This window comes from Euprymna scolopes, chromosome 8 (genome assembly GCF_053919585.1).
Source record: "Euprymna scolopes isolate OS-2025 chromosome 8, ASM5391958v1, whole genome shotgun sequence".
In the NCBI taxonomy this organism is placed as follows: domain Eukaryota; kingdom Metazoa; phylum Mollusca; class Cephalopoda; order Sepiida; family Sepiolidae; genus Euprymna; species Euprymna scolopes.
In genome coordinates this window covers 142,767,124-142,792,385 of record NC_136489.1, presented here as the reverse complement: position 1 = coordinate 142,792,385, position 25,262 = coordinate 142,767,124, and the positions used below count along the sequence as shown (strand labels likewise).

General features: G+C 29.6%; 1 protein-coding gene across 1 annotated transcript in view; it reads left to right on the top strand.

Moving 5' to 3' along the window:
* Positions 1-2,849: 2,849 nt before the first annotated feature.
* LOC145283806 (putative zinc finger protein B0310.2) overlaps positions 2,850-25,262 on the top strand; it is a 117,864-nt gene continuing 95,451 nt past the window's right edge. Inside the window, exon 1 of the mRNA XM_080132884.1 lies at positions 2,850-3,741. Within this exon, the coding sequence (XP_079989010.1) occupies positions 3,735-3,741 (7 nt within the window). The 5' untranslated portion in view covers positions 2,850-3,734. The remainder of the gene's footprint in view (positions 3,742-25,262) is intronic.

The window sequence follows — 25,262 nt, the reverse complement described above, 5'->3', positions numbered from 1 at the left end:
TAGTATTCGGCATTCGCGCTAGAGGTCTTTCTGTGTTGCTCACTCGAACGCTCACAAGTAGATTATTTTAATTATGATGGCAATTGTCAGCCTAGACTTGCCAAAGAAAAAGATACCAGTCCGGATGTGTAAAGGTTCGACATTTGGTAGCCTGACACATGCAGGCATAGTCATCGCTTACCTTTCCTCTTATAATAAGATTGCACCTGTGTCCACATGATGCACAAGTTTTCGTCCGTGCCAGTAATTTTTTCCCCTGACGAAAGTCGAGGACTCCGATTGGTGTTTTCAGTTACTCATTTAAGGCTGTAAAATTCATGTTTTTTTTCTGGCGTGAAAGTGCGAAATGGTGTGCTTTATTTTTACTAATTTGTTTTCTTTTCTTCCTCTTCCAAATTGTCGTCTGCTGCTTTTAATTTTCAACTCGTGCGAACGTGCGTCGCGTTGAAAACCATCGCGCTACATTGTCAATGGTTCAGCTTTATGTTACGTCAGACGGCTTAATTTCCTCGGCGACGCTCGGTTTACTCTGGCTGTCATGTTCCGAGGAAAGCCGGTTACGTCTGGATCACTCTCTGCATGAGTACCGAGAACTGGTTAATTTACATTTGTTGAGTTTATAATATTCATTCTGGATAAGTATATTTTTGCTCAGAATCAAGCTAAGTATGTGAAGTCGTAACAGCTTCTATCATTTTGTGGGCAGTAAAAAAAATAAGTCATAACGTGACAGTTGTGTGAATATGGGCGAAATTTCATTGATTACAAGTAAAAGAAATATGAATATGAAAATAAATAGCATCATGCCAATGCGATTCCTATTCATCAACTGATTTGCAGAAATTGAATGAGTGTATTTCACAAGAACGAATCAAACAAGCCATGATTTTTTTCTAAGAAAATATTTTTCTAATCAGAAGCGATACGTTGATTTGGAAAATATTCCAAAACCTTTATAGTATTTTCCAATAGTTTTTGAAAATAATATAAATATTTTCTGATTGTTTTCTTTTAATAGAAAATAAAACCGTCCGAATATCGATAAAGAGTAACATTATAGTTGGAAATATAATATGAAAGTGAACAAAAGGTTTGAAAAATAGACAGAAGAATATTATGAATAATATATATATATATATATATATATATATACACACACACACACACACACATACATATATGCGTTTGCATGTATATATGTGACTACTTACGCTCTTATTTAACCGCTATAATGCTCTATTTGAAATGTTGAGAGTGAATTTATCGTAGTAAGAACATTTCCCTGGTACATTGAATTTTTTTTTTAATATTCCTTTATAATATACTTGAAAAATATATGAGGGTGTATTGAGAGATGGGAGAGGCTAGTTTTTATGCATGCGAAATGCCCAGTTTGTCTTATTTTCTGCTTTAATTTTTATTGATTTTTTTAATTAGTTAATCTCATTATCATGGAACGAATCGTCGTGTAAAACATATATGTTCCTATACGGGTTCATTATACACCTTTTTGAATTGAAAAGTAGTCGCACCCGAAAATACTTCACGGTAAGTAAAAACAATTGATCTAGTGAAATCACTCAATCGATGTTATCGGATGAATAATGTCTTCGTTTCTCATCTAAATTCTCCTTATGAATGTTTTAAATTTTAAATCTCATTATAATCAGGTATAAAACAATTTTGCTCTGTGTGTCTAGCAGTTAACCAACCCTTTCGGAGTAATTTAATGCCAAAATACAATGTAAAATATTTATTGTATACTATTTAAAAACATCACTCTAGACAAAACATGAATCCACTTGATGTAAGGAGTTAATAAAAAACAAACTCAGGTTAAAGGACAAGAGATGGGTATTAAACTTAGTCTTTAAAATAACGTTATAGGTAGGAGGAAAGCAATCAATAGGACGATATTTCCACAAGCCTGCGGTGCTTTAAAATAAGTTATTAATTAAAATATGGTAACAGAACAGCGAATTGATGAAAACCACTAGAATGAAACAAACTGGAAGAAAATCAGTAGAAAATATAGCAGACAATTCTAAAGAACACATGCCATGATAGCATTTCTAGAAAAGGCTGAGATTAGCAACATCACGTCTCTGAGAGTGATTGCACAGACGAAAGAGTGTGGCCAGTTGCTCCTATAATAATGATAGAAATCTTCTTAAGATTCCAGTAACATTTTTTTTGTTTTCTTTCTTTTAAGGTATGCGGCAGCCAAACCAGCTGCCAACATTTCCCTGCTTTTTTTTATTGAAACCAACCGAGAGCTCTTATTATTATCCCCGTTGTTCCCTTAAGTGTAATTGTCTGTATCTCTTTTGCACTTGGTTCACCGGGAATATTAGTTAGGTAGAACTTCAGGTTCTTCTTCATAAACTCTGTGGCACCTATGATAACTGGTATGATTGATATCTCCTTAAGATTCCAGTTTTTTTTTTCATATCATTCATGAGACCTTGATATTTGTTCTATTTCTCCCTTTCAGCTTTGTTCAGACATCCTTCATTAGGGACACTCACTTCAACCAAGGTTGCCACTCTCTCTCTCTCTCTCTCTCTGACTTATTCCATATAACTATGTCAGGCTTAACAGCAGCATTTTCAAGCTTGGTGGCTGTAAGGATTACATGGTCGTAATGTATGCAGCCGATTGCGATTACTCAAACTAGCAACAATTGCAAATTATTTCAAAAAATAATTTGCAATTGTCGCTAAATAATATAGTTAAACCATATGGTCTCTCTTTTTTATTCCTTTATTTTATTTGTTTTTTATAGTCCCATGCATTTAACAATATCTACTTATATATAAAAGACGCGGTGTGTGTGTGTGTGTGTGTGTGTGTGTGTGTGTGTGTGTGTGTGTGTGTGTGTGTGTGTGTGTGTGTGTGTGGAAGAGAGAGAGAGAGTTCTCTATTGACGTCGAAACGGCTGAGCCAATGTTTTTGAAATTTGACACAAATGTACTTTATGTGTCTGGAAGTGTTTTTAGATAGATTTTGTATCATATGACCTCTGATAATTATCGAAAATTGATCATCGAACAAATCCAATTAAAAAAGGAATAGTTCAACTTGGAACCGAAGTTAACACCCTAATAACACAAATGCATTTGGGAAGTTTTATAACCACACTAGCAGAAGAATCTGTCGTATAAAACCAATGGTATATATATATGGTATTATTTAAACAGGAGTGCGTTTAAAGTGAATGTTTCTGTTTAGAACACAATTGAACCATGATACTTGAATTTTGTATTTTAACCTTTTAGTCAAGCCATTCTATATAAAAAATAATTTTATAAAATCAACAGTAGGTTCTTAGATAAGATAGGGGCGTTCGAAATAAATGTTTATGTTTTGGGCACAACTGAACATGATATTTTACTTTTTTTTCCAAAACTAAATTAATCAAGCCATTATATATAAAAAAATAATTTTATAAAATCAACAGTAGGTTCTCTACAGTGCAATGTAGACTACAATCTATTATGGACTTCCTGAATAATTTGTTTGCATGATTTATTATGTATTGAAATTCCTACTCATGTTTACAATGATTGTTTCTCACGTCATATTGTTTTTTATTTATGACGTGCATTGTAATAACCAATTCAAACGTGATGATAAAGTTGAAATGGATATAAGAATTCGTACTTTCACCTCAGCGTAGTGTACACTAAAATAGATCCAACTTAAACTACTGACTACAAAAGGCGTTTCTTTTAATGAAAGGTATGTGAAGATTGTTGATTTTATATTATTATATTACAATCAATGTAAATGTTATTGTTTATTTGAATTAGATTCAGCATTCAAAATGGCCTTCCGCTAGATGTTATCTTTAATATGATTGTAGCAGAAAATTACAGTGCCTTATAAAATACGTCAAATGCGCACAATTTGTGTCTATTCATCGTCTTTGGAAACTATCTGATAAAGTGTTCAATGTGAACGTTACACGATCGTGTCGAGCGTTAAACTTGAACGTTGAAGAGATGTTACTTGGTTTTGGTCGTTTTGCTTTAAGGTTTTGAATTGGGAGAAATGACCAAAATGATTTTAAGATTTAAAAATTTTAATTTAAGGTTTTTTTGTTTCTGTTTTTTTTTTTTTCTTCCATCATAACACTTTTGATATACTCGGTCATTAGTCACTGTTGCATTTCTTATGATATTTGTTTTGGCAGGATTTTTATTAAGATCATAATAATTAAGACAATAATATATTTTGTGTTTTCTTTATTTATATATATATATATATATATATATATATATATATATATATACAAAAATATATTATTGTCATAATTATTATGATACTATTAAATAAATATTATTTATTAAATACTTTTGCAAGCAAAATTCGATCCCGCGTTTTGCTAAATCCTACCCTCTGATGAAAAGGAAAGTATTTCTTCGAAACTCCGCGGATTAAGGACTATCCACTTATTTTGTGCTTCATTTTTTTAAATTAAATATGTTTTTAAGTCTTTTTGAATATCTGGTTAAGTGTTAATTTTACTCATTTCGAATTGCTTTAAAACTTCACCGTTCACTCATTTCCGGACCCAATTTCAAACATTTTTTTTTCAGTTCATAGGTCACTTTCTCAGCTATATTTTGAAAAAAAAATCAATTTCATTTTGTAAAGCAAAGTTATAATAAAATTACTGTGTTCAAAATTTCTCAGAATCTTTAAGGAACGTTTTTTTGTTTTTTTTTTGAGTGGCTGTCAATATCAATCGAATCTGTTACGCTACTTCAAATCGGCTGGGAACGGCGGAGATGAAGTAACATGGTCTAAAAAAACTGTCGCTAATAATTCACTGCTCTCTCAATCTGTCGGCCATCCGTGCTGTCGCTAATAATTCACTGCTGTCTCGATCTGTCGGTCATCCGTGCTGTCGCTAATAATTCATGACTAATAAGTGAAACAGAGAGAGAGAAAATTTTATTTCAAAGCAAAGCCTGGAAAAATCATGGATTACATAGAAAACTGCAAGCATGAAAAATAATATGGTTAAGATTTAAACATGGAAAAGTAAAAGGACTATTTGTTAAAACTGGAAAAGAAAAAGACAAGATATTCTAGTAAAAATATAAATTTATAATTTAAAATACTGCAACGTTAAGAATTGATTATATATTGTTAAACTGAATTTTTAAAAACGTTCTTAATGTTACAATATTTTAAGTTATACATTTATTATACTTTTTCCAATTTTAACAAGTAGGCCTTTTACTTTTCCGTGTTTAAATCTTAACCATATTACTTTTCATATTCGAATTTTTCTATGTAATATATATGTATACACACGCACACACACACACACACACACACACACACATATATATATATATATATATATATATATATATATATATATATATATATATATGTATGCATGTATGTATGTATGTATGTATGTATATATATATATATATGTTTGATTTATACATATTTCGTTACATATATGCATTGAATAAATGAATGTATGTATATATATATATATATATATATATATATATATATATATATATATATATATATATATATATATATATATATATGAATAAAAAAGAATGCGAAAAGTATAAAAGCTTATAACTTTTCTTTATTCGTTTTTAATTGGTGACGTGCAGGAATACAAAATAATAATATTATGAAAAAAAATTAAAAAACTTTTTTCATAAGTAAGAGAGAGAGAGAGAGAGAGAGAGAGAGAGAGAGAGAGAGAAATATATATATATGCATCGATAAAATATACTCATAAAGTTGAAAAATATGCATGTGAGTCGCATTGTCAAATAAGTACGCATGTATTAAACGTATTTCATGTAAGGAGAAATGAATGTTCCAAATGCGTGTATTGCTTTTTAGTTTCAAATATACTCATCATCAAATTATCTATTTATAGTGATCTGTGTAACATATGTTTACACGTTTGTTCAAATACACTATTTCTATAAATACGAATCATTAAAACAAAATCCATAATATATTTCATAAAAACGGTTTCATCATAATATCACTGTAGTATTTAGAAGATTCCTGATAGGCATAAATAAGTAATAAAATTTTAGAATATGGCGTCTTCAGTAGTTGGATAAGTACGGGATTCAGAAAATCGTTTTTCATATTCAACTTTCAAAATGCTGTTTTCGAAATTCAATTTAAAATAGTTTTGAAAGAATGAAATTAAAAATCTGAAGTTTTTAGGAAAACATGATATCTAATGATGGCTTATTTAACTATTAAGTAACGAGTCATGGGAAAAATACAACTTTTATTGCATAATGATATAAGCATGTGACATTTCTGAGGATTCTGGATAGTTGCTGCCGGTATAAAATTGTTTCAAATCGAAAGAACATAAAGAATATTAAGATTAAACAACAGTAATTAATACACATAGAAAGAAAATAATTCAGTGAAATAATACTTAACAAATCAACCATAATTTGCAGATCTGGAATTGAAATCACTTAATTGCTATTGAATCAGTTAATTGCTATTGAATCACTTAATTGCTATTGAAATCACTTAATTGCTATTGAATCACTAAATTGCTATGAAATCACTTAATTGCTATTGAATCACTTAATTGCTATTGAATCACTTAATTGCTATTGAAATCACTTAATTGCTATTGAATCACTTAATTGCTATTGAATCACTTGCTATTGAATCAGTTTTGCACCACCGATCAAAATCAAAGTTGTGCATCAAGTTATGGAATGAAAAACATTTCGTATGACAGATAATCAGAATACAGACTCCGGATTTCGAATCTCGATGTTTATGTCTTAACCACACTGATGAGTCGTGAAACAATGAAACAGTTGTCTGTAAGTGACTATATATATATATATATATATATATATATATATATATATATATATATATATATACACGCGGTTCATTCAATATATAAAGGAGATTTTTCGGTAGAAAGACGTCTAATACATATAGAAATTTACTTTTTGAGCGTAGTCTCCTATCAATGTCACACACACTTTTCTTATGTGTTTACAAGCTTCTATATTCCCTCAGCGTAAAAATCTTTGGACTAATCGCTCACAACACTTATGACTTCATCATACGAAGTCTGAAATTGCTGATCATGTTTGGCTGTTGATAATACTAAACATGAACACATTTGTTAAAAATCTACAAAAAACATGCTCGCGTCATTTTCTGTATCAAAGATAAATGACGAATTGTTAATGCAATGGAGGTGAACCAAGGGACCAAACAGGTGAAAGTCCGAAGGGGAAAGGTCTGGGTAGTAAAGGGGTGAAGGAGCAGTTCCTAGTCTAACTCGTTGATGATCTACACCGTTTCGGCAGCTGTGTGAAGCCTTTCGTTGTTATGATGCAAGATGACTCCTTCTGACTGATGACACTTGCGTTTGTTCTTTATATCTTTCTTGAATGACATCAGCAGTTCACAGTAGTTGGCTTTGTTTAACGTTTTCAAGGAATGAAATGGTGATTAAGCCAAAAATTACTAGGAGCATCACCTTCTTTGCGGACCGCTTGAACATAAATTTCTTTACTGGAGAACCTACATAGGCTACTGTTTGGACTCATAGCAGGAGAGACACTACTGGAACAACTCGACACTTCTCCGTTTGCGATCTGCAGTAAGCATCTTTGACACCTACCGGCAACTGAACTTCGAGTATCCAAGGTCATCATGAATAATTTTTCCCAACAAATAATCTCCAAACCTTTCCAATTCACTGTTCGTCTTCTGTCAGACTGAATGAGATCATTGACTGATTCGATCATCTCAGGAGTCCTTACTTCTCTAGGTCTCCCATACCTGTCTTCATCTTAAACACTGCTCTGTCCTTTTTAAACAATTTAGCCTACTTGTAGACATTATTCGGCTCAAACCTGTGGTAGCATTCTCCTATGAATTCCGACTGTTTTCCACTTTTCAGCAACCAAACACTTCATCAGTTGTTATTGTTAATCGCACAAACACTCAAAGTTGTTCTTGAATCTGCAAAAGAACTTAAATGTGAAAAAGAAGAAAACAATTTTCTAAAAAGTAAATTTAAATCAGTATTAGAAGTTTTTATACCAAAAATATCACCTTATTTATTGAAGCACCCTCATATATATATATATATATATATATATATATATATATATATATATATATATATATATATATATTGTTGAGATGATCACATCGAATGTGAAATATGCATTAATAACTCGTCCTTTATCCTTGATGCAGAAATGTTTTTGTTGATCAATTTTAACAAACTATTCAGGTTTAGTATTATAAACAGCAAGCCAACATATGATTAACACTTATTCTCCATTATTATCATACTCCAGATAAGCCAAGTACTGAGACCTGTCAGTTCGCTTTGGTCAATGGATCAAATAAGCCACCTAAACCAAAGCATACCATCAGATAGAGCAGAGCCTATCGAGGTTTCCTTTTAATGTAGTGTGTATCAGTTTTCTTTTTTGTTTTCAAAGCGATGTTGCGCATATAGTCATTAATAAAATGGCTGTATGCTTTATAACATTTATGTGACTGGATGTGTGGGTGCTGTGTATGTAAACATCCTCCAGAATTATCCTATCCCACAAATTGAACTGACAATGCAGCTCACGAATCAATAACACATGAAATGAACTTGGTTCTAATACGATACGCCCGCATTTCTCAAGGCAGTAACAAGCCGACATCAATTCCATGCGTTTAAATTCAAGAATTTACTAAGGGCACCACAAGCACCGTTTCTTTTTTTGCGTTTGTTTTTTGTTCATTTATCCTAAGATCCAAACTATTCGCTAGAAAATACTGTTTTGGGGACTATAACATTTTTAAAAACAACATTCTGTACCCCTTTCTGAAAAGTTATTAATCGCCATTTTGCAATCATTGTCATGTACACGTAAAATAGTTGCTTTCTGTAAAAAAAAAAACTGACTATTTATGTGATGGTTATCGGTGTCATCATATTATATAAGTATACCTTGACTTTGATGTTATATTTGCAATGGAGAATCCTAACGGTTTTTCTAGGTTTAATGTTGTAATTATACACACACACACACACACACACATATATATATATATATATATATATATATATATATATATATATATATATATATATATATATATAAGTTATCTATGAATTTTATTAAATAGAAGTGAAAATTTTCGTTCATTCCTTTTATCATTTATCCTCTGCAATCTGTGAACAAACCATCTGTTGTTTTAGTTCGAAAAGGGCCATAATTTGAAGGTTAGCTGTCACTAGCTGATAATGTTGATGTAAGTTAACATTTGTGAATTTATTCAGAATGATTAAGAACGTTTTAAAAATATTTTTATATTTAAATATTTTTTATATACGGTATAATCATGTTGACATACCGGTTGCCACTAGATCACCGAAGTTAAGCGACGTTGAGCCTGGCTAATGCTAAAATGGGTGACTATTTGGTAATACCAAGGCTTGGAGAGGGATGGTGCCGCCAGCCTATTCTTGCTTAAGACACGCTGCATTAAATAATGCAGCGACCCCAGGACCCCGGGGGATTAAGGGACTTGTCATGTTTTGTCAAAAATATATTAATATTCCTTTCCTGCCTTCGTACACAGCTTGGTTGATAGATTTATACGCTTGACTGAATAGTGTTTCGAGGATGGGAAGGCAAAAGCTACAGAAAATAAATAATTTTGTTTCTCCGTCGTCGAAGCGCAATTATGGCAAGTGCCAGTTCACAAAGGAACTAGATATATTCATCCAATTAAGCAAGATTTCTTCTGAAGCTTTATTTTAGACATTTCCTGGCATCAAAATCATGTAATAGATTCTAATAAAAATTAGAATAAACATTCTAGACATAAGGTTTAGTAAGAAAACAAAGAAAACAAAACAGTAATAAAAATAAACACCTACAGAATTTATACTCCCTGTTTTTCTTTATTTAATGGCAGCATTTTGGACAAAATTGATTGCCTAACGTACGGTATTACCAATTCAAACACAAACATCAACAAAAATAAGCTGAGTGATACATGTTATAGCCGAAAAAATCCAACTATATATAAATTCAATTTATATAAATGTATCTATTCAATTATAAGTATACATTCATGCAAACATATGTACATAATCATTCACAGACAAATTTTTCACTGTGTCACAGCTCTTCAGATTAGCTAAACGTGACGAATGTTTTTACTTTAAGATTCGAAACCGGATAACCAGATCATCGTAATTGTTATCAGCAATCAAAAATCTAACCACTATGTTAGCGAAATTGCTCCGACAGTAAAAGGATTAGAGCGCCTGTTTGTATCTCTTTTGTATATAAAAAAAAACAATAAATTCCTAACGGTGTGTTAAACTTGCCATTTGATTGACATTTCTGATTTCGTAATAAGTTTCTTGAATTAAATAATTATTTCTACTGCGGAGCTGCAACAGTTGTTCTCCAAAGTAAGACCTCCTATTTTTTTTAATTCCAAACCTATAACGTTGAAGAGTTGAGAAGATGAGAGTAGAGCCATTAAAACGAACGACATTTTGTTCTCGAGAATTTATTTTTCTACATAGCCGTCAGCATTCTCAATGCATTTTTATCAGCCTTTTTGATGCCTCGGTCGTAAAAGTTCGGAACGTGCTTTCTCAGTCACATCTCTGTCGCTACTCTGAAATCAACGAACCTGTCTCCTTACTCTGCTGACATAAACTGCATCGGTTTTGTAAACGTTCAACGGGCGCCGGTGAATGTTGATCGGTTTAATTTTTCTGCATATTACACATGTCCATGTGAGGATTGATTTCTTAGATTATCACACCGTCAATAGCTGTAATAGAGAAATGAAATATTAAGATCATGGATGCATAAGTTCAGTCATCATAAAAATGCAATTTCAACCGCTCTAATTCATTCGAGTGTGTCAATAAATAGGAGGGATAACTTTTGGAACGTCACTCGTATAAACAGACACGGAGAGAAAAATGATACGAATCTACAAAAAAGAGTCTCATTTTTATCATCGTGAATATTTTATGCCTTAATTCTCATAAAAAAAACTGAACCGTTTTATCGAATAAGGCAAAACAGAGTGATCTCTGCAAAGTTTCTGAAAGATATTCCTCTTATTTTATTTCACTGTATCATCGTACACGAAACACAGTTTAATAAAACAATACGTATATTGTCTACAAAGTATTCGATTTATGTTGTTTGTACGAATTCGATTTTCAGGTGAACAAATCGCAAAAAAAATATATCTTCATAGACACACGTTCGAATCCTGTACGAATCTCACTTTTCTCTAGAGTTTATACATTCATAGCGCCATAAAATAATTATTCAGTTCGTTTAATGACTTGATTACATAAGGACACGAGAGCGTTAATCAAAAGTGGCGTTGTGTGTGTGTGTGTGTGTGTGTGTGTGTGTGTGTGTGTGTGTGTGTGTGTGTGTGTGTGTGTGTGTGAGCAGGGCGCATGTAATTTCGATTTTCTTACATTCATATAATATACTTCTTTCATGTTCATGTTTGATTTACAAGTTATTGGCTGCTTATCATTGACTGTGAAAACGTCGATTTGTCTGCATGTTCTCCATCACAGAATATCCGTACGGATATACCAACGACCCGACTGAGATTCTCTAACGACATTAACCTGTCTCAACCTTAACTGCCCGATCTAAATCAGGCTCATTTCTTTAATATTTTCGTTGTTGTTATCTACTCTTGTGGTTTTGCTTTTCGGCACTTGCTCGCGAATTTAAATTTATTTGTTTATCAAATATTCATGGATCAATGTTAATATTTCGCATGTGTATATATGACTTTAGAATCTATCGAACAACCTGCATCAAATCCTTCGTTTCTTTACTCTAACTTTTCTTTTATCTTCATATTATTAAATTTTCGTTGTTTTTCTTTGTTCATTCGGAATAATCTTCTTAGTCTAACACTGCTTTTAAATTAATACAGAGTCTTGTGTCTATCGTTTTTCTCAATCGAATGTTATGACAACCATTTTTCTCTATTTCTTGTTTTGTATATAAAACTTTACGGATTTTACATGTGCAACAGTAAATACAATGGATTGCTAAAACGTTTTGAGTTCAACAACAATAAAAGCACACTTATATTTTCGTTTTCTGGATAAATAGTAGGTAACGAGTTGTATTACTGAATACAACACACAACACGCTGGCATATTTATAAGAATCACATGTTTTCGGAATGCACTAAGCTATAAAGTTATCTTTTCGCATCAATCTTTGATTCTGACTATCCAATTATATTATTTCATTATTATTGGCATTATGATAACGTACTTCGCTGTAGTTTAGATTCTTAAATATATATCTCCTTAGTAATACGGAAATCATGACCAACATATAAATAAAAGTCAGCTTACGTCATTAATAAAAGGTAAAATTCATCAGTTATAAGATAAACCGTTTCATTTTGCCAAGTACATAATAGCTGATTACTTCCTTATAATCTTTTACCATCACAATAGAAGATAACAAATTTTCGTTTATAACAAAAATTTAAGCAAACGGGGTTACTTGTTAATGACTGCGTGTTATCTTCTTATTTAAAGCATGTCCATCCATTTTATATCAACTTTTTACATCTAGGTTTTCAGATATCGTAAAAAATAACACTTTTCATAAAGACACTACGTCGGCATATTTAAACAGAACTAAATTAGTTTCCCTGATAAACCATATCGTAGGCCAACAAGAAGTCAAAAAATAAGGTAAACCACGATTGTCTTACACTTACAAACGCAGTAATTAAATATCAAAATTGTAAGGTAGAACTACGTCTGGTATGCGATTAGTTTTTCTCACTTTTTAAGTTTTTTTTTTTAACTTAGTTGACATGAATAGTAATATATTTTCATTTTTTTTTCCTGAAAAAAACGATCTTTATTAAATGTAATTTTACGAGAACTACATTTTTTCATGCTTCTTTCAAAAATGATACACAGTTGTAAGCGACTACAAATCCGGAGTTTTGCCGCTGATATATATATATATATATATATATATATATATATATATATATATATATATATATATATATATATATATATATATATATATACAGAGAGAGTGAGAGAGAGATGATTTCAAAAGTTGGACCTAAGTGTATTTAAACTGACATACCAGATTTGGATTATTATTATTATTGTAATGGTTCTATAATATTCTTATATCCAAAGTATTTATGAAGTTATGAAGTTCCGCCCAAAAAAAAAAAATCCATTAATATGGAAATGTATTTTCACTTTATGACTTAAAAGTTTTGAGTCCGTTTACGTTACAATAGAAATAAAATAAAATTCATCCGTTTTCTATATCAGTAATCAGATAAAGAGTTTTAGTTTTATTTTTCTCAAACACATACACGTACAGGTACACACACATACACACAAACATAGAAACACACACAAATACGTATATATATAACGTAACCTACGTTTACACACGGGATCCACACGTTGTATGCAGTTTACGTTTCAAAAACAGAATACAAGTAATAACTCAACTCCTTTTTTTTTTAAACAACGACATTCATTTCCTCATTCTCCCACCACGCATAACTTCTTGTTAGGGCTGTGACGCCAACCACGTCTATTACATTCTCTTGAGCGTAATAATCTTCTCTGGCGCATGTCCTCTGGGACGTAATTTTGAACGTGCTCTCGAGCGTGCTCAACATCTCTAACGTGGTCGTCTATGCACACACTCTGTTTATAGTTTTTATTCGCACACAGATCAGCGTTTGTATACGTGCATCTGCGCTCTGTTTTATATATATATATCTGTGTGTGTATAATTTGCTGAATGTGAAAGATTATACAATTTTTTTCACAGCCAAACAACGTCGCAGCTCACAAGAGACATGACAGCCAACAAACAGGAAGTGCAAAACTCAATTTTGTTAGCTGTCATGGATCTTGTGAGCTGCAACGTTGTTTGGCTGTGGAAATAATTATATAAAGTGTATCCCAAAGTGAGTACACCTCATTTCTTCAAATATTTAAGTATATCTCTTCATTGGGACAACACTGAAAAAGTGATTTTTGATACAATGAAAAGTAGTCTATCTGCGGCATATATAACAGTTGATTTATTTTCCCCTCAAAATAACTCAAAATATAACCATTAAAAGCTAAATCCCTGGCAACAAATGTGAGTACGCCCCTTACGAAAAGTTGTCAGTATTAACATACAACATGTCAACTCTCAATATTTTGTGTGGCCACTATCATTAGCCAAAACTGCCTTTACTCTCCTTGGCATGGAGTTTACCAGAGCTTCACATGTAGCCACTGGAATGCTGTTCCTCTCTTCAATTACGACGTCGCGGAGATGGCAGATATTTGAGACATTACTCTCCTCCACCTTCTGCTTGAGGATGCCCCAAAGATGTTCTATTGGGTTCAAGTCTGGAGACATGCTTGGCCAGTCCATCACCTTTACCCTCAGCATCTTCAGTAAAACAGTGGTTCTCTTGGATGTGTGTTTTGGGTCATTGTCATGCTGGAACACTGCTTTGCGACCTAGTTTCTGAAGGAAGTGGGTCATGCTCTGTCGCAGTATTTGACAGTACATGTTGGAGTTCTTGTTTCCTTCAATGAAATGTAACTCTCCAATACCTTCAGCACACATGCAGCCCCAGATCATGACATTCTCATCACCATGCTTGACTGTAGGCATGATACAATTATCTTTGTACTCCTCACCTGTTCGCCGCCACATATGCCATAGGAACCAAACAAATTAAATTTCGGACATGGTTCCAGTAATTTATGGGCTTTGTTGACATGTCTTCAGCAAACTGTTCGCAGGCTTTCTTGTGTATTGCCTTCAGAAGCGGTTTCCTCCTGGGGTGACAGCCATGCACACCAATTTGGTGTAGTGTGCGGCGTATGGCCTGAACACTAACAGGCTGAGCCCCAACCTCTTTAATCTCTACAGCAATGCTAACAGCATTCCTACGCCGATCTTTCAAAGAAACATTTGAACGCTCAGCTTCTTTGGATGACCTACCCAAGGTTTGTTCTGAGTGAACTCTGCTTTTTTAAAATGCTGGATGATCTTAATCACTGTGCTGCAGCTCAGTTTCAAGGTGTTAGCAATTTTCTTGTAGCCTTGACCATCTTTATGTAGCGCAGCAATACATTTTTTTAAGATCCTCAGAGAGTTCTTTGCCATGTGGTGCCATGTTGGAACTTTCGGTGACTGGTAAGACAGAGTGTGAGAATTACACTACAAATTTGGATATACCTGCTCGCCATGAACACATGGCATAGTTACACTGATGAGTCACATGATATTTTAGAGGGGAAAAAACAATACTCAATTTAGACATTTGGGGGTGTTGATTTTTAAGGGTGTACTCACTTTTGTTGCCAGGGATTTAGCCCTGCGTGTGTGTGTGTGTGTGTGTGTGTGTGTGTGTGTGTGTGTGTGTGTGTGTGTGTGTGTGTGTGTGCGCGCGCATGTGTTAAGAGAACACATGTAAAAAATATATAACAAGTTTTGTCAAATAATTTCAAAGTTCCACGCGTTATTTCGGTTAGAAAGTTTTCCTCGAATTAAGTAATGGCGCCATGATTAGGAATCTGCTCTCTCTCTTTTCCCGCAGCATGTCTCCGTTGAACTGGCGATTCTCCAGAACAACTTAACGTGCTTTTAACTTATGAACTGCTACAAAGGCAGTATTTTCTTTCAATTTGACCGGAAATTATATCCTTTCACCTTAGATGTTTCATATTGTATTGTTCGGTGCTAGATTTGGAGGTTCACGACCTAGCGAAATGTTTCACGCTTATCATGTGACATGCAGATATTTACAGATTTTTAAGCAAGTCTATCACAAGTCTATCACAAGTCTATCACAAGTCTATTACAAGTCTATCATAAGTTTATCATAAGTCTATCACAAGTCTATCACAAGTCTATCATAAGTCTATCACAAGTCTATCACATCTATCACAAGTCTATCACAAGTCTATCATAAGTCTATCACAAGTAGGTGTATATCTATAAACGTTATAGAATATATGTTTCATTGTATGAAAAATTATTTTTCTTGCGCTTTTCATGTACTGATTTTAATGAAATGCCCTATTCGTGTTGCAATTTTATTACCTATTAGCCTTAGAGTTTTCTTATCGATTATGTATTGTTACATTTGTCAGCGCACACGTGAGGAACATATGTGCGTACTTTAACTGAATCTCGTACGCGTAGCGATATATGTGTATGTAGGGTTCAAGTAGTATCAGTACATACACATGGATATCGTAAGTATAAACGTCAATTTCTACACTTATTTATTATTCGCACGCGCAAGTATATATTATATACATATATTATACATTTACGTATATACATATATTATACATTTACGTATATACATATATATATATATATATATATATATATATATATATATATATAGGTCTCTTTATTTTATTTCTTACATCGAGCGCATTTATCCCCATTTCGAATATAAAATTACTTTAAAGTCATAAAGCTTATTTTGCTGCATTCCTTGGGACTGTTGTTGTTTTTTACTCTAACTAAGAACATTTATTCAAAGTTACCGAGTAAAAGAAATAAGATCCCTGGCTCTAATTAGCGAAACAAACATGTACACAAACGCACAGGTTTTAAAAATTAGATGCCGGGATTATATATATATATATATATATATATATATATATATATATATATATATATATGCGTGCAACAAATATACATCTATGTGTGTATGTGCATAATTCTACTATTCTCTATTTGAAACACTTTAATATCTTAGAATTAAATAGTTTGTCGCCAATATTATGCTCAGTATATGTATATATATAGAGATGTATATATATATATATATACATATATATATATATATATAGGGAGAGAAAGAGACGTTTTCAAACTTCAAGTAATAAGTGCAATAAGCGAACATAAAACATATATAGATAGATAAAACATATATAGATATATAAACATATATAGATATATAAAACATATATAAATATATAAACATATATAGATATATAAAACATATATAGATATATAAACATATATATAGATATAAAAACATATATAGATACATAAAACATATATAGATACATGAAACATATATAGATATATAAAACATATATAGATACACAAATCATATATAGATACATAAATATATATATATATAAAATATATATAGAGATATATAAAAACTATATAGATACATAAAACATATATAGATATATAAACGTATATATAAAATATATATAAATATATAAAACGTATATAGATACATAAAACAGATATAGAAATATAAAACATATATAGATACATAAAACATATATAGATACATAAAGTATATATAGATAAATAACATATAGAGATATATAAAACATATAAAGATACATAAAATATATATAGATATATAAAACATATGCAGATAGATAAAACATAGATAGATAGATAAAAAATATATTATAGAAAAATCATGTACACACTAAGAATTATCGATAGAAATATTAAATTAAATTAAAATATTAAATTAAATTAAAATATTGAATTAAATTAAAATATTAAATTAAATAAAAATGTTTAATTAAATTAAAATAGTAAATTAAATTAAAATATCAAATTAAATAAAAATATTTAGTCAAATTAAAATATTAAATTAAATGAAAATATTAAATCAAATTAAAATATTAAATTAAATAAAAATATTAAATTAATTGAAAATATTTAATTAAATAAAAAATATTTTATTAAATGAAAATATTAAATTACATTAAAATATTACATTGAATTAAAATATAAAATTGAATTAAAATATTAAATTAAATTAAAATTTAAAATTCAATCAAAATATAAAATACAATTAAATTATTAAATAAAATTAAAATATTAAATTTAATTTAAATATTAAATTAAATTAAAATATTCAATTAAATTAAAACATTAAATTGAATATTAAATTAAATTAAAATATTAAATTAGATCAAAAAATGAATACATGTTACTACGTATAATCGAAATGATGTCATTAATAAAACAAGACATTATATTAATAAAACACACTAGATTGGAAATAGAAAGTTGGCAAAACAATTATCTAATGAATTCAATCGGTTAACGCTGCTGAAAGAATCGTTTGGTTTAATAGAAAATATTATCTCCTTAATATTTCCATCTATAAATCTTTGATGAACACTTCAACATTACCTCAGAATTCGAACTGAACTACATGAAATAAGTGTAAAATAAGTGCATTAAAGAGAATAGAAGATCGATAATGGTCATTAATCGATAAAATAAGAATGAGAATTTCTTTTTTATCTTGCGATAAATGGTGTGGCCAAGAACTCTTCGGTTACATCATCTCTTATATATTCTGTAAACTCTAGCAAAAATATTTGAAAATATTGATGTCAGCTTATAAAGAGGCTATGGATTCAAGAAACAAAGCCAAAAAGTAAACACTTCAAAAAGTAAATGTACAATTAAGCCTAAGACACAAAATATAATGAAACATACATTTACTAGATATTTCATTGAAATTCAATAAAAGAAATACATATGAAAGCCAACTCGAACCCTAAACCTCACAAAACACATCTCTAAAAATAGTGAACATGTATACATTGAAATTAAATATAAGAAATAAAATACAAAAAAAATTAAATATTAGAAATAAAATTCATGAAAAAATTCAATATATGAAATTAAATACATAAAGAAATGAAATATAAGACATAAAATACATAATGAAATTAAATATAAGAAATAACATTCATAAAGAAATTAAATATATATGAAATAAAATACATAATGAAATTAAATATAAGAAATAAAATACATAATGAAATTAAATATAAGATATTAAATACATAAAGAAATTAAATATAAGAAATAAAATACATAATGAAATTAAATATAAGACATAAAATACATAATGAAATTGAATATAAGAAATAAAATTCATAAAGAAATTGAATATAAGAAATAAAATACATAATGAAATTAAATATAAGAAATAAAATACATAAAAAAATTAAATACAAGAAATAAAATACATAATGAAATTGAATATAAGAAATAAAATACATAAAAAAACTAAATACAAGAAATAAAATACATAATGAAATTAAATATAAGATATTAAATACATAAAGAAATTAAATATAAGAAATAAAATACATAATGAAATGAAATATAAGACATAAAATACATAAAGCAATTGAATATAAGAAATAAAATACATAAAGAAATTAAATATAACAAATGAAATACATAATGAAATTAAATATAACAAATAAAATACATAAAGAAATTAAATATAACAAATAAAATACATAATGAAATTGAATATAAGAAATAAAATACATAAAGAAATTAAATATAACAAATAAAATACATAATGAAATTAAATATAAAAAATAAAATTCATAAAGATATTGAATATAAAAAATAAAATTCATAAAGATATTGAATATAAAAAATAAAATTCATAAAGGTATTGAATATAAAAAATAAAATTCATAACGATATTGAATATAAAAAATAAAATTCATAAAGATATTGAATATAAAAAATAAAATTCATAAAGATATTGAATATAAAAAATAAAATTCATAAAGATATTGAATATAAGAAATAAAATACATAAAAAAATTTAATACAAGAAATAAAATACATACACAAATAAAATATAAGGAATAAAATACATAAAGAAATAAAATATAAGAAATAAAATACATAAAAAAATGAAATATAAGAAAGAAAATATATTTTAAAAAATTAAGTACGGGAAATAAAATACATAAAAAAATAAATACAAAAAATAAAATGTATACAGAAATTAAATATAAGAAATGAAATACATAAAAAAATTAAATACAAGAAATCAAACACATACATAAATTAAATATCAGATATAAATACATACATGAATTAAATATAATAAATAAAATACATAAAGAAATTGAATACAAGAAATAAAATTCATAAAAAAATTAAATATAAGAAATAAAATATAAAGAAATAAAATATAAGAAATAAAATATAAGAAATAAAATACATAAAAAAATGAAATATAAGAAACAAAATATATTTAAAAAAAAATAAGTACAGGAAATAAAATACATAAAGAAAATAAATATAAGTAATAAAATACATAAAGAAATTAAATATAAGAAACAAAATACATAATGAAATTAAATATAAGAAATAAAATACTTACAGAAATTAAATATAAGAACTCAAATACATACAGAAATTAAATATAAGAAATTGAATACATAAAGAAAATAAATATAAGAAATAAAATACATAATGAAATTAAATATAAGAAATAAAATACATAATGAAATTTGAATATGAGAAATAAAATTCATAATTAAATTAAATAAAAGAAATAAAATACATAATGAAATTAAATATAAGATATTAAATACATAAAGAAATTAAATATAAGATATAAAATACATAAAGAAATTAAATATAAGAAATAAAATACATAAAGAAATTAAATATAAGAAATAAAATACATAATGAAATTTAATATAAGAAATAAAATACATAAAGAAATAAAATATAAGAAATAAAATACATAAAGAAATAAAATATAAGAAATAAAATACATAAAGAAATTAAATATAAGAAATAAAATACATAAAGAAATTAAATATGAAAATAAAATGCATAAAAAAATTAAATATAAGAAATAAGATACATACAGAAATTAAATATAAGAAATCAAATACGTAAAGAAATTAAATATAAGAAATAAGATACATAATGAAATTACATATGAGATATAAAATACATAATGAAATTAAATATGAGAAATAAATTGCATACAGAAATTAAATATGAGAAATCCAATACGTAAAGAAATAAAATACAAGACATAAAATACATAAAGAAATTAAATATAAGAAATAAAATACATAATGAAATTGAATATAAGAAATAAAATACATAAAGAAATTAAATATAAGAAATAAAATACATAAAGAAATTAAATACAAGAAATAAAATACATAATGAAAGTAAATATAAGAAATAAAATACATAAAGAAATTAAATATAAGAAATAAAATACATAATGAAATTAAATATAAGAAATAAAATACATAAAAAAATTAAATATAAGAAATAAAATACATAAAGAAATTAAATACAAGAAATAAAATACATAATGAAATTAAATATAAGAAATAAAATACATAAAGAAATTAAATATACGAAATTAAATACAATAAAAAACATAATTAACGTAGATTATTAAGATATATCATTGCATTCATCCAGTCATATAATCAGATGATGAAAACCAAAACGAAGTAAGCAAGTAAGAATTTTCTAAATATTATCTATATTTTCTGGAAACAATCATTTTGCAGTTCACAAAAATTATTGCAAATTGAATGACAGTTGTTGAGAGAATTTTGAATTGATTATTAATGTTCATAATAATAAATTAAATGCTAATAGTAAAAAGATATTAATAATAATAATAATAATAATAATAATAATAATAATAATAATAATATTAATAATAATAATAATAATTATTATTATTATTATTATTATTATTATTATTATTATTATTATTATTATTATTATTATTTCGTTTATGAACGAAAGATATGGTATTCATTTCCAGAGAATTTCCCTCAATACCGGCTCCAAGCGAGGAGCTTCAAAAATCAAAGGTTTTCTTAAGGGTGTTGGTGATACCTATAATAGCAGAAGATTCGTAGTTTTTTTCAATGATCCTTACAAAAGACTTGATACTACTCCTAGCGTACCAATTACCACCGGAATTATTTGTGTTTTAACCCCATGTATACGCCTCATCTCCAAGGCCAATGAAGCATAATTGCTCTATTTTTCGTTGTCTTACTCTCTCACGTCCCTGTCCAGTTTTTTTTAGGTCTTGTCAATGACGACCAAATCCGGACGATTATGTTCCAATTGCTTGGTCGTTATGACACTTCTGTCCCACCATATCTCTACATTACCATTCTCACTTGTTCTCATTTCATCAGACACCTCCTCAAACCACTTTCCATCACACTTCACCCCAACCTTCTTACAGACCTCCCAATATATTCGGAGTCCCATGCGATTGTGTCTTTTGCGGCACTCTCTCTCTCTCTCTCTCTCTCTCTCTCTCTCTCTCTCTCTCTCTCTCTCTCTCTCTCTCTCTCTCTCTCTCTCTCTCTGGGCCAATCCGCAACACCCTGCTGCAAGGTGCGCAATTGCCTTACCACAAATCCGGTATTCTGCAGCAACTTCCTCCCATGGAACCACTTTTTTGTTTCTAATATCTGCTCTTGTGCTGCTCAAAAAAGCTTCAGTACTCTTAGACAGATACTCAGCTCTAAGCCATTGCAATGTTTTTTTATCGGCCACTTCTGATATATACTGGAAGAACTTTCCGTGCATGTTTTTCCTAGCCAGTTCATCTTCTCTTTCTCTGTCCATACGTTTCACATATTCAGCCTTGGTCTTCATACCTCCACTTCATTGGCCACAACTTTAAGCGTCCAATCCTTACGTCTAACTACATGCTCCTTCAACATCTCCTCAGTTCTAACACAATCTTTTTACACTTTTCAGTCCTCTCCCACTATCTTTCCTTTTTTTTGTTACAGCCTCGATACGCTTCATCGGATGTGGAATATGCCAAACTTTTCTTGTTTTGATATGCATGGCATGGAAATCCTTGTCAGACCATTCTAAAATTCCCGCACTGTATCTCAAAACACTGATCGCCCATGCATTCACCGCTTTCATTATGTTTCCTCCATACAATTTCGGCTTCGCAATTAGTTTCACTCTTCTAAGATACTCCTTCATGACTTTCTCTTTAATCTCTCTATTCATAATACCCCTCCAGCACTCTCAAATACGTATACCCTTATCTTCTATTTCTTTCATGATTTCTTCATTTGGCAGCATTATTTCATTCGAATGAAACTTTACTCCCCTTTTCATCACCAGCACCGCACATTTACTAATCCCAAACTCCATCCCGATGTCTTCCGAGTAGGTCCCTACGAGCTCTACCAGTCTTTCCATTTCCTTCTCATTTCGACGGATTTAACTTAAAAACTATAACGTTGAAGAAGTACAAAGACGGAAGTTGTACCATTAAAACGCGCAATCTTTAATGCTCTAGAATTTATTTTCTCGATAGCCATCACTATTCTCAATGCACTTTTGCCAGCCTCTTTTGATGACTCAGTCGTAAAATTCCGGAGCACGCTTTCCCATTCATATCTTTATCGCCACTCTGAAATGGACGAATCCTAATTGTATTGATATCAACTGCATCGGCTTCGTAAACATTCAATGAATTTTAATCGGTTCAATTTTATTTATTTATTTATTTATTTATTTATTTTTATATTTTTTTGCATGGTGGAATTCAATGACGCACGTCCATGACAGAGGTTGCTTTCTTACAGTCTTACACAGTCAATATCTGCAACAGAGATGAAACTTTCAGATCATGAATGCATAAATTCAGTCATCTTAACAATGTAATTTGCAATCCTCTCTGATCCATTCGGTTGTATTAAGAAAAATCTGCGATTGTATAGCACAAAACTAGGTAAAAAAAAATGAATAAAAAAGCGAGCAACACTTCGAACACAATTATAGAAAAAGTGAGCGGGGAAATTGAGTAGAATATATGAACAACACTAGTGAGATCAGCATCTATTGGTATCACATGAAATGGAAGCTGGAAAATACGAGGATAAAAGATTAACATATTATTAGAATCATGTGAAGATTTATTGCTACTTTGAATAAGCCAGAATTTTCCATGACAAATGGCTGTTGTGGAAATACAAAATAATTTGGGTGCCGACAAAATCGAAGCGCACCAAAAATATGTGGAGATTTGCTGTTGCTCAGACTCCAACACGATTTACTTTTGCGGTCACTAAAAATGCGTTTGAAAACTATTGGTATATAAAGAATAATATTTATAAAAACAAATGAAATAATTTCGATAGATTTGCTAATATTTCATGAATAAATAAAAAAAGAGAAATTTAAGAAAAATAAGGAGTAATTCATTATTGTCAGTTATGTTTACCATAAACTATCAACACTAACAAAATATATTATACAGGGAAACCGCATTTGATTAGTTAAAGATATTATAATCACAAAAAATATTGATATAAAGAGTGGATGAGTTCGCTATAACAGGAGTAAAGTTCAATTTGATATGTAAATGGCGCTTATCAAGAATTACTGCACACAAGTAATATGCACACAAATGTCATAAATACATGGAATGACTTCGTCTAAATCCATTTTCAACAGATAAAATTGTTACATTACTCATGTAAAGTACAAAATTGGAAGTACAAAAGGGTGTAGGATAACATTTCAAAAACTTTGATTTGAACAAGAATAGAATTGTTCTTAGTGGCAATTTGTACCACGTGGTGCCGAGTATTTAACATTGGAATATATTTGTCCAATCACATTTTGAGTAAAATTAACTCTCTCTCTCTCTCTCTCTCCTCTCTCTCTCTCTCTCCCCTCTCTCTCTTCCTATCAATCTATATATATATATATCGAAAAGGTTTTCTCAGAAAAAGTTACTTGACGAACGAAAATCCCTTATTCGGTCGCTGTGATCACGCACACGAAAATCATCAACGCAAAATACTTCCTTAATTAATCAATCTGTAAATAAAAACATTGATCTGAGTCTTTAATTCACTTTTCAAATTTTAATTTATTAAATTATCATTTCTCAATTTCACCACCTCGTTAATGCTAAACTTCTTTCTAACCAACAGTATGCATTTTGGCAAGCCCGTTTCACGGCGGACGTCTTAATAGTCATCTCGGAAGGCTTTAGATTTCTAGATAAAGTTGGGTTAGGGTTAGGGTTAGGCTTAGGGTTAGGCTTGTACAGCTGGATATCTCCAAGGTTTTGTACAAGGTTTGGCATGAATGTCTACTATGAAAATTAATTCGTATGGCATCAGAAGACGGACATTTAATATAATCAAATCCATTTTATCCACAAGAAAGATCCAACTTGTACATGTAAACCTCATGATATGATTTCCGGTGTACCCCGTGGATCGATCGGTAATACTCCTGATCTTTTATAAACGACCTCACTGATGAAATTTTGTCCCAGATTGGTAGCTTGCT